Below are 12126 nucleotides of genomic sequence, written 5' to 3' on the forward strand. Positions count from 1 at the left end.
ATACTCCTCCGGTCCTAATTATAAGATCCATTGACTATTTGAGGAGATTAAGGAAGTAAGTTAAGTTGGTTATTATAATAAATAAGTGTTATCATTCCTAAAATATCCTTACTAATTAAGTATATTGGCTAAAACTATCATTATTAGAAGGATTATGTTGGAAAAAATGCATAAATATAAGAGAAAAAATGGATTGGATCTTATAATTAGGACCAAATAAAAAGTCAAATTGGGTCTTATAATAAGGACCGGAGGAGTAGTATATTCCTTATACTAGTGTATATAAAGGTCTTATATTTAGGATCGAGGAGTATTACTCTGACCAACCAAAAAAAAGGAACATAATAATACAGTACTCATCCGATGTTTAATATAAGACCTATTTAACTAATTTGATTAGGTTAAAGAAGTTAGGTAAGTTAGTAATTATAAGAAATATGAGATATTTTCTTAAAATATCATAACCATCCTCCTTAACGTCTTCCCTCCTTCTTTTATTTGATTATGGTTGAGGGAGTATTCATAGAGATAATTTAAAAAAAGTTAACAAATATAATAAATAGGTATTATATTTAAAACCAAAAGAACACAAAAAATTAGACTATATATAAGCAGCGGAGAATTACCTTGCTTTATTATATTTTGGAGGCTCTCTGAACTCTTTCTTTCTCTGCGTTGAACTTGGAACACGCCATATATATTGGGCGATTATTATAGATGTTGGACTATTCTTAGATTTTACATCATTCCGAACAAGAAATTAGAATAGTCAGAGATAATATATTCAAGGCCGTCAAAAAAGAATAGTAGGGAAAGAGACACTAAGATTGATGTATGCGTGGGTGTCCCGTAGTGAACCATTAATCGGTCCCTTCCCAACTCGGGCGTCTCAGAAAAGGCAGAAGGTTTAGGTGTACTCATGTAGATAAATACATATGTGTGGTGTGTGTGTAATATCTTTCAATATAAATTCTTATCCCCTTCCAGCCACACCTTAAAATTATTATCTTGTATAAAACTTATTGATCAGCAGATAATCTTTTTATTTTGAAACCCAATTGGTATGTAACAAGCAATAATTACTCCCACAGTTAAGAGAGAAGAAACCACAGAGTATCTACTCCCAAAGTAATTTCAATGAATCACATTACATATTAACGTACATTAACAAACCCGCTTGACACCTCCAAAGATAAACGAACCGTTCTTCCCATGTAATGAATTATATATTATATTGGGGCGCCACATTTATAATAAATAAATGAATGATCAAATCATTCTCTCATTTTTGTCTTTACTTCATTAATTTTTAGTTAAATTTATTCAAACAATTATAATTCCGTGACGAGGACCACTTCTAGTCAATATTATACCTTGAACAGTGCAAAAATAATTTTTCAAATTTAGAGAAGTGAACTGAATTTGTGAGTTTCCACAGATAAAAAAATAAACGCCACAATAATGGTTATATAAAATAAATCACAGGTCGTTGGCAAAATATATATATAAATAAATCACAGGTCATTAATGATATTTTGTTGGCCATTAGTGATATTTTTACTATTGTACTGAATTATTCAAGCACAATACCAGACAAAATGGTCGTGCCAACACTAGTACAAGGGTCTTAAACAATCGATAAGCCAAAAATAATACTCTTCCGGTCATAAATATAAGACCCTTATACTAGTGTGTATAAAGATATTATATTTAGAACCAAAAGAGTATAATAAAGGCTGCCTCACGTGTTTTGTCGAAAACAGGGCAAAGAAGTATTTGGTCTAAGATGACAAAAATGATCTGAAAGTTAATTCCACGTTTTAATTGAGATAAGATCAAAGTGGACCAAAAGGACGTGAAACTGGGGGCATGGGAAGGTCTATATAAGGACCCGGAATATGGTTGGCTCCTCAAACCCAGAAATTTGAAGAAAATAAACACCGAGAGCATAATGTGGTCAATAATGGATCTCGTGAGAACTCTCTGCTCCAGAGTCGTTAACCAGTTCATCCACAAAGACTTCCATGAAGCCGTTTCCAGGATGACCATCATCGATACCTTTCGTTCCTCGTACGAGAGCCACCATATCATTAAATTTATATCTCTCCTGCTCATGTTCTTGTTGATAATATGCACACTACTGCCGTAACTTATGTGATTAATTATATTGTGTTTGAACATGTGTATGCAGATTGTGCACTCCGTGGACAAGATGGGGATATGGCCACGCCTGCCAGTGTTCCTGGGGCTGTTCTACCTGGCAATAAGGAGGCATCTTCACCAACAGTACAATCTGATCAACGTCGGGAGGACTCCGGTGGGGGTGAGGTTCAATCCCGTGGATTTCCCTACAGAACTGCTGATGGCAAGTTCAACGACCCCTTCAACGATGGTGCTGGAAGCCAAGGATCTTTCTTTGGCAGGAACATTCTTCCTGTTGATCAGAAAAACAAGGTCTTCTTCACCACTTCCATCATGTATCATCGCTAATATGCAACCTTTATATCTGAGCCACCGTTATAATAAAAATATCTGGTGAACTGGAAACGAATCACAGACACCCATTCCCGTATAAATTGATTAGGGCTTTTGAGATTTTAACCGCACGTAGTTACTTTGGTTGTTTTGGATTCTATATGAGTCAACGGAGAAATAACAGTGTGTATTTACTGCAGCTTTTGAAGCCGGACCCCATGGTGGTGGCCACAAAACTTCTGGCGCGCAGAACTGTCAAGGACACTGGGAAGCAGTTTAATATGATCGCAGCTTCCTGGATTCAATTCATGATACATGACTGGATCGATCACTTGGAGGAGACCGCCAGGTATTTAATCACTATTTATACATGTCTATAGCTAAATCTAAGGGGCGAAGCTGATTGAGAATGTTAATTTGTCTAGACATTAAAACCCCGGCCCTCTCTCTCTCTCTCTATATATATAATTGTTGGAGAAGAATTAAGAGAGGTGGTGTTTTGTGAAAAATGATGATAGGTGGAACTGAGCGCACCAAGGGAAGTTGCAAGCCAATGCCCACTCAAGTCTTTCAGATTTTACAAGACGAAGGAAATCCCCACAGATTTTTACGACATCAAAACCGGTGCAGTAAACATTCGTACACCTTGGTGGTAAGAATATTAAAGAATGTTCATCTATCACACTCGCACCTGCTCCGTATCCCTAGTCTTACCTGCGTTCATAAAATAAGAATACGTATATATCACATGAATGTTAATATTATATGTTGTGTGTGTGTGTGACTGCCCTGCTCATGCACCGATCTGTATGCATTGTCGGCCTTTTAATACTTAGCATAATTAATTATGACAAGAAATTGCGTCGCTTCTTTGCATTAGTGAATGTGAACCCCCTCTTTCTGCTGACCTAAAAGTTGTTGTAATAATATAAGAGACAGGTAACAGTTTCAGTTGAAGGATTTTAGCCACCACTTCCATGGCCATAATAAAAGTAACCCACCTACTCTATCTGGACTCTAGTTTGCCTCTCTTCTAGGTTTTTTTTTTTTTTGGGGTAATGTCTTAGTCAGTTTTTTTTAAAAAAATTTTAAAAGTTAGAATATTAATAAAAGACATCAAAACATTAGAGAAAAGTACATTAAAATCCCTAGCCCCTCTGCCGGGGAATTGAGAAAGATACCATACCCGCACATCGCGGGTCCACATCCGATGTTGTCTACATTAATACCGGATACACTACTACCATACAAATGTCACCATACTATGAGTCAAGGTCCAAGGTCGTGCGGGTTTGTCAAGTTTAATTTCTTCTATCATTTAAAGACATTTGTTTCCCCAATGTGCATGTGGCGGGTTACTTCTCTTTCAACATTATGGTACCTGTTATTTACTCTCTTGTAAGGTACTGTATTCTGATTTTTTAAGAGTGATTAATTTCTTTTTTTAATACTCATAAAAAATAAAACTTGATTTGTGGATTAAAATTCTTTTTCTAATCTCTTTCTCATGCACTTAAAGAACGACAAAGTTAATCAATTTTTCAGTTTTTGGTAATTAAGGTCTTTTGGTGCCATGTGATGCCTAAGTAATCTAGTGACTACTGACTAGCTAGTTATAATTATTCTATTTTTAAAAAACTGGCATGAAATATTAAAGAATATCACAGCATAATAATGTGACTACGGGATGAAAGTATAATAACTGGCTCGCATCAAGCTTTGTATTTGATTTATATTGAAGTAATTAACGTCTCTTTATACCTAAACGAGGAAATGATAAAATATTACTCCTCCGGTCCTTAATATAGGACCCAATTCTTGAGTTGGTTTTGGTCCTAAATATAACACCCATTTCTCATATTTATCAATTTTCTCTAAATTACCCTTATAGATACTCTCTCACCCATAATCAAGTAGAAGAGGCAGAGAGGGGTATTAAGAAAGATGATTATGGTATTTTGGGAAAAATGTGTCACTTTTCTTATAATTAACTAACTTATCTAACTTCCTTAATCTAATCAAATTAGTTAAATGGGTCTTATATTAAGGACCGGAGGAGTATTACAAAAATAATAATTAGGTATTTATGCGCGTATTCAGTGTGGTAAATTTAGAAAATAGGAGAAATGAAAGGTGGATGTAGATACACAAATCATGAGTAAGCGAGAGATGGAAGTGATGAATATGTGTGTGTGTGTGTGAAGGGACGGAAGCGCCATATATGGCAGCAACGCAAAGGTGTTAGGGAGAGTGAGGACATACAAAGACGGGAAGCTAAAGATATCCAGAGACGGCACCCTTCTCCACTCCGATGACGGAGTCGCCATCGCCGGTGACGTCCGTAATAGTTGGGCCGGCGTCTCCACCTTGCAGTCCCTCTTCATTCAAGAGCACAATGCCGTCTGCGATGCTCTCAAGGTAACCTTACCTCCAACTTCAACATTCCTTTTATTCATATGTACACGCAGCACATATATAAGCGAGGCTCCCGCATCTATATGTGTGCGTGTAGGGATGCTTTATTTTCTCTAAAAATAATGAAGTTCAAACAATGACGCAACACTGACGATCATAAATACATATATCTATATAATCCAGAGAGAATACCCAGATTTGGAAGATGAGGATCTTTATCGCCATGCTAGGCTGGTGACTGCAGCTGTCGTCGCCAAGATTCACACCATTGACTGGACCGTCGAACTCCTCAAAACTGACACTCTGCTCGCGGGAATGCGAGCCAACTGGTATGTGTGTGTGTGTATATATGTGATGATGATGATGATCAATGAATATTAATAATTGTTTAATTTGTTGCTGTGATCTGATCAACATAAGTAATGAACGAATGGTGGTGATGGTCAGGTACGGATTATTGGGAAAGAAATTCAAGGACACGTTTGGGCATGTGGGAGGAGCGACTCTCGGGGGAATCGTGGGCATGAAGAAGCCAGATAATCATGGGGTCGTATCTCTCACCGAAGAATTAATCATACAGGATGCACCCCCTCCCCCCGATTCCCTCCCGAAAGCTCAGAGACATCTCCGCCACTCCTGGACCCAACAAGTCTCCCCCCTTCATTAAAGAGTGCGGCCCATATATATTCGCTCGTCTTGTCTCTCTATCAATTCTTTTTCTTTGACATATATCCAATTATATATAACATTACCTTTCCTTGGCACGCTCGCTGCTGATTTACAGGATTCCAATGCCGAATTTGATCGGACTGCCCGGAGAGAAGGCCTTAGGAGAGATTGGAGCTCAAAGGCAACTTGTATCCATGGGCCACCAAGCTTGCGGTGCTCTTGAGCTTTGGAACTATCCACTTTGGCTGAGAGACCTGGTCCCACAGAACGTGGATGGCACTGAGAGGTCCGATCACGTCGACCTGCCGGCTCTTGAAAGTAAGCGCCCCGCCTCTGCTTATCAAGCTTACAGCATCATATCTTAAGAGAGTTAATAATATACCTACACGTACTCTCTGTGTGTATGTGTGTGTGCAGTATACAGAGACAGAGAGAGGAATGTGGCGAGGTACAACCAGTTCCGGAGGGGGATACTGTTGCTGCCAATCACGAAATGGGAGGACCTGACGGACGACAAGGAAACAATACAGGCACTGCGAGAGGTGTACGGCGACGATGTGGAGGAGCTGGACACGCTGGTAGGTCTCATGGCGGAGAAGAAGATCAAGGGTTTCGCCATCAGCGAGACAGCCTTCGTCATATTCCTGCTCATGGCCACCAGGAGGTTGGAGGCGGACAGGTTCTTCACCAGCGACTTCAACGAGGAGACGTACACGAAGAAGGGGCTGGAATGGGTGAACACGACGGAGAGCCTGAAGGACGTCATAGACCGTCACTACCCAGAAATGACCCACAGGTGGATGAACTCTTCAAGCGCATTCTCTGTCTGGGACTCCCCTCCTAACGCTCACAATCCCATCCCTCTCTACCTCCGCGTTCCCCACTAGGCTTCCTTACGCTTTGTTTGGGTCTTTTTAATTCGGATCCAGTCCCCTTCCTTGCCTGTTGCCGGATCTTTGGGTTTGATCACTTTGGGCTGGGCCGCGTGTACCAAATGCCTGCTCGTGCTTGGACTGCTGAATGAATTTCAATAATATCTTGCTGTCTATTTTAGACTTGGTGTTTAGTCCCCGTTGAAATATAAATCGCATATTTGGAGTATAGCGATCGAAAGAAAGCTATGGCTATGTGGTGATATCTAATCTAAGCACAGGATCAGTAAATGGCAAAGCAACGATTAATTATTGGAATTTAGTGTAGTTTGTTGCCAGAAATAGGAGACACGTATCGAACAGAGACGCAGCAACTGATCCACTAAAATTTGGACTTGTGTGACCAGATGCTGCTTTTCATCCACCAATCTGATTGATTCAATTTAACCGGAGTGTCGAGTTTTGATTTAACATGAGAGCATAGTTGTCTCCAATTAATCGGGAAAATATTGAAGTAATTGGTTGCTTCAAACTACAAACCTCTCAGATTATGTGCTGCTGGTGGAATAGTAGTCTTGCGGCTAATGTCTCCAACTTTAAATTGTATGGCAGCATTGGTCAAAATTTGCTATCCCTTATCTTTTTCGTCGCTATCGCCTGATGTCTTCAAAATGTGCTGCTCTTTCCTAATAATAAGAAAAGTTTGCTTTTCCTGTTATGGAGAATGAAATCATAACCTGTGGCCACATGTTTTGAGAAAAAAATTTGACATGCATATACTCTCTTTTTTCGCCCAGGAACATGTGCGTGCGTGCGTGCGTGTGTATATATTCATTCAAATATTATAAATTAAATCTCATTTTAAAGACAAGAAATATATTTATGAATTTCTTGGCATTATGCAGGACTGTGGGCTGGCTTTTGTAGAGGTACGATAGGACATGAACTCATAAATATCTCCTAAATTCTTTATTTTCACGCAACCTAACGAATTAAACCCCCAATGCGATATAACGGCTATTTATCAGAAAGTCGTTTCTAGAAAATAGACTCGTTGTGCGTGTGATTTTATAGTAAATATTTGTCCGCGCACTAGTTATAGGAGTTTTTATTTTGATATACTGAGAATAAGTGGAAAGAAGTAATAATAGGAATTGGTTGCAAACTTAGCTACGTTGGCCCAAAAAAAAAAAGGTTACAAACTTAGCTATATTGAAACAAAAATATATTCGATATGCTCGTAATATTTAGGGAGAGTCTCAATTAAATCATGTTAAAATATCAAAATTCAAATTAAAGCCTGCAATTTTAATAAATCCCTAATTAGACCAAGAGGCTTTATTAGGAATTGTTGAAAGTTGTTAAGAGACTAAAACACCCCTTTAAGTTAGCAAAATTGGTAATTGTTCCAATCAATTTATGATTTAGCTTCTTTCTTATTGAGATGCCGTCAGATGATCTATTAGTTTCACGTGTTTTTATTTCATATATTGTTAAAAGACTAAAAGACTAATGGAAAAATTATTTAGATTTCTTATACAGATTCATATTAATTATTAGTATGAATTCTAATAATGTGATTATAAGATATAACATGATGAGGACATTTATATGGCAAATAGAGCAAAGCATTTAAGAAAGAAATGACAAATTTGATGCTAAAATCTACTAATACATTAAGGTTTTGATTTTTTAACTATAAGAAATTTTTTTAAGGGAAAAGTAATTTGAAGGTCCTTATGCTTTTAGTCAGTTTTGAATTGGGTCCTTAGATTTTCTTTTCTTTTTATTGAATCATTTAATTTTTAACTGTTAAGTCCTTTAATCCTTGCTGTTAAATAAAAGCAAACGCTGTTAAAATTTTCGTTAGAAAGCACTGAAACATGTTTAGGGTCTACCTCTTCCGCCGTTAACGAGCACTTAGACTAAGCTTTCCTCCCTCCTTCGCTCAGTCCCCAATGTCTTCTCCTTCCTCGTCATTCTCCTAACCTTACTATTCCTTCTCACTTTGAAATTGGGGTAAATGGGTCTTTATAATCAGTGAGCCTCACAATGAATCACGTTATTCCCAAACCCGAAAATGAAAATGGCAAGCACCTGATGTAGAGGTTTTGGGAAAAATAAACACATATAGCATGGGTATGGCGTCAGACATTCCCAAAACGTCAAAAATTCATAGTGACACTTTGCACATCCCCAACGTAAATGCATCAGTACTGTAAGTGGTTTTGGAGTTAAGGAGGGGGAAATGCAATCAAATTCTACGGCTTGTTATATCACAGGATTGAATGGCGGGAAAGGATATGTTGAGTGCTGATCGAGGACTGAGCGAATGATGGAAGAAAGCTTGGTCTGAGAGTCTGGGTATGGTGGAATGAGGCATACCGTGATTTAACGAAATGTCTTAATAGTGTTTGTTTTTATTTAACGGCAAGGACTGATAAATCTAACAATTAAAAATTAAAGGATACAATAAAAAAGAAAAAAAGTCTAAGGACCCAATTCAAAACCGAATAAAAATAAAAGGACCTCCAAATTACTTTTCCCTTTTTTAAAAACTATAATAGTGTTAGAATCAGGTAATTAAAAGGTCACTGTCCCCATTACAAAAAAATAAGTCCATATTACCATAAAGTTCTTATCAAAATATTGGAGTTAGTATAAAATATTATATTATGCATTGTCAATTTTTTAATCTTAGTATTTCCAATTTTTCTTATGTAAATTTTTTTTTATAAATAAATACTATATAATGTCAAATTTTCATAGTTTAATTTTTTGTTTTCAAAATGGACTAAAGCGTACATTTAGTCTTTTAATTTTGTGTATAATTTCAATTTGGTTTTTAACTTTAAAAAGTATACTTTTAATTCTTTAGCCCTAAATTTTTTTAAGAAAATGATAACATTAAGATATTAAATGTTAATAAAACATTCTCAAATGCTAACATATTAAGTTAATTTTCAAAAAATCCATGATTGTTATAAAAAATCATCATTAAAATCTAATGACTTTAGGGTTAAATGACCAAATATATACTTTTTAAAGTTGAGGAACCAAATTAAAACTTTATATAAAGTTAAAGGACTAAATGTATACTTTATCTTTTGAAATAATATTGTTTTAAATTATAAAAAAGTATTCTAGTCTTTTAATAATATTAAAAAATCCCTAATAAAACCTCTTGACCTAATTAAAAATTTATTAAAAGTACATATCTTAATTTAAATTTTGATATTTCAAACAGATTTAATTATGATTGTCCCCAATATTTAAGTTATAAATGTTTTTTTTTTTAGCCAAAAAAGGTCGAGATGAAAACGCATAATGGAGCTATGAGTGAACAACAAAGATCAGAAGTAGTGACGACGGCACGACCGCATCGAACAGCATAGGTATTCACCTAACCTTTGGAATTCGATGCGGGGCAAACTCTTGCATTGTTGTGTGAGGCTCCCGAGCAAATGCCGTTTCTGAAAAGGGGCTGGGGGGAGAAAGGAGGAGACTTGCGCGTTTAGGGTATTATGATTTGATTGTGAATGTGATTTTTGAGGACTTCTTGGAGTTTTCTGCTGAGAAATGGGATTGGGGTGCCTCGACCTGACGTAACCAATATCTTCTTCCTCTTGAAGCCCACTTGCCAGCGCTGCCTGCTGCCTAAACTCTGCTCTCTGTTGGGCTTCCTCACAGAAACAGTGTTTGCTTCCATGAGCTTTTTCTGATTTTTTTCCTTTCCTTTATTCCCTCTGTCTCTTTCTTGATACAAACTTTAACCCACCCTTTCACGTGTAATTGTTCGTTTCACTTAGATTTCTCATTCCAATCTTCATAACCTTTTCCGCTTTCGTTTCTTTCTACTCCCCACTTCTTCCTTCTGTCTCTCTCCAATTATCCATTGCCCGTATTTCTTCCAGCTTTTTGCCCGTCCACTTTGCCTCCCCCGCTTTCAATTTCACCCGCCCACTTTCTTTTGTTCATCCATCACGGCCGAATCTGGCTTTTCCCTTCTTTTGCTTCTGTGGGCAGGCCCGATTTAGCCACTTCTTTTCCTCCTGGTGTTCTGAGATCTCAGTCTTGGAACTCGGGTTTCGCTGCTTTTGAGTTCCTGTCTTCCTGAAGCTCTTTATTCTACCTCAATTTTAAGGCAATGTCGCAAGGCCATGCAATTGAGCTTTACTTCGACCCTGCGCTTGAAAACCAGGTCTTGAAGGCCTGGAATGTACTGGCTCGCCGACAAATCAGTACCCAACTCATAGAAATTGAATCGCGCCCCCACATCACTCTTTTCTCAAGCCAAATCATTGATCCTATAAAGGTTGAATCCATCGTTAAAAATTTCGCAGCCAAGCTTGAATCTCTGCCTCTATCGTTCTCTTCCATTGGGAGCCTGCCGAATGACATCAATGTCCTTTTTCTTGCTCCCACGCCCTCAATCTCGCTACTTCAGTTCCAGTCGCAGTTGTGTGATGCATTGAAGAAAGAAGGCGTCGAGATAAGCGAAGAATATCGCCAGGATTGTTGGATTCCTTATTGTTCGGTTGCGCAAGAAGTGCCAAAATCTAGGATGGCCGAGGCATTCTGTGTCTTGCGAGACTTAAAATTGCCAGTCACTGGTTATGCTACGGATATCGGACTGGTGGAGTTCTCGCCTGTTCGTGAGCTCTTCTCATATGTGCTGGGCAACACAGTAGACACTTAAGTTTGTAGTATGGTCTAGCATTTATTTTTGTTTCCTAGACATGAGAGAAATGCTATTATTAACGTCTATTGTAAGCTTCATTTTTTCTCTCCTAGTTTGAGATTCTATCGTCCTTTTGTTTTAAGAATGTATTGGAGGGCTTCATTCTTCATAAAACTCTGTTGTTATAACCAATGCCGGGATGGCTGAAACTCATAAATAATTTCTTGTGTCAATTTGGAATTTACATTGTACGATAGTTGGCGATTAGTTAATATGATCAGCTTCCTTTTATCCTTTAGCAAATAAAGGTGGTCAGTTTATCCAAACGTCTTTGTGCTCTTTTGATCTTTCTCTGGACGTGTGCATTATTTGTGATAAAAGTTTGGAATTGCCGGCTGCCCCTTATATTTGGATAAAGTTATGGAAACTTTCGGATAATTTGATCAATGCTTGAGGCCATAGGGAGCAATTTTGTATGTTTAGCTTCAGCGGCCTTAGAAGAGAGTAAACAGAGCGGTTTTGTGGGGCTCTGCTCTTCATCTTGCTGATTGGTGAGCTGGAGGATCTAATCTTTGGGAAAACCTGTCTTTACTAACATTATTGTTTATCTTGCTTCTCTTTGTATCAGCACATGGGGCTTATTTTAATGGCTCCTTGTTATACATACAGTAGGGCTGGAAGTTGGGGTTGTGCTGACGTTTTCTCTTTGTTTTCTTTGTGTTTTCTTACATCAATGTGGAGAAAATGTCTTGTCCTTTGTGTATGGATCTTCGTGATAAAATTTCTTCTTGGCCCTAAATGTTATAGCGGGTGTCTGTGAAACATGTCTATGTTCCTATTAGGTCCTAGGGTCAACTAAAGCCGACAATCACGGTGTTCTTATTATTAATCTGTTGTGTTGCGTTTATTGCTGCTTTCTTGCCGTTTTGACAGTCACTTAATATCACTACTTCTTTTTTTTTTGGGTAACTTTGAAGATCCTGGTTTAAACTGATGCGGTTCTTTCTTATCTAT

General features: G+C 37.7%; 1 protein-coding gene and 1 pseudogene across 1 annotated transcript; both read left to right on the forward strand.

The window, feature by feature from the left end:
* Positions 1-1903: 1903 nt before the first annotated feature.
* LOC114735151 (alpha-dioxygenase 1-like) lies at positions 1904-6555 on the forward strand (annotated as a pseudogene).
* Positions 6556-9853: 3298 nt separating this feature from the next.
* LOC114735165 (uncharacterized) lies at positions 9854-11400 on the forward strand. Its single transcript, XM_028922836.1, has one exon. The coding sequence runs from the start codon at positions 10579-10581 to the stop codon at positions 11128-11130; it is 552 nt and encodes a 183-aa protein (XP_028778669.1). The 5' UTR covers positions 9854-10578; the 3' UTR covers positions 11131-11400.
* The last annotated feature ends 726 nt before the right edge of the window (positions 11401-12126 follow it).

This window comes from Neltuma alba, unplaced genomic scaffold, assembly GCF_004799145.2.
Source record: "Neltuma alba isolate B1F8T4 unplaced genomic scaffold, ASM479914v2 tig00013179_pilon, whole genome shotgun sequence".
NCBI classification, from domain to species: domain Eukaryota; kingdom Viridiplantae; phylum Streptophyta; class Magnoliopsida; order Fabales; family Fabaceae; genus Neltuma; species Neltuma alba.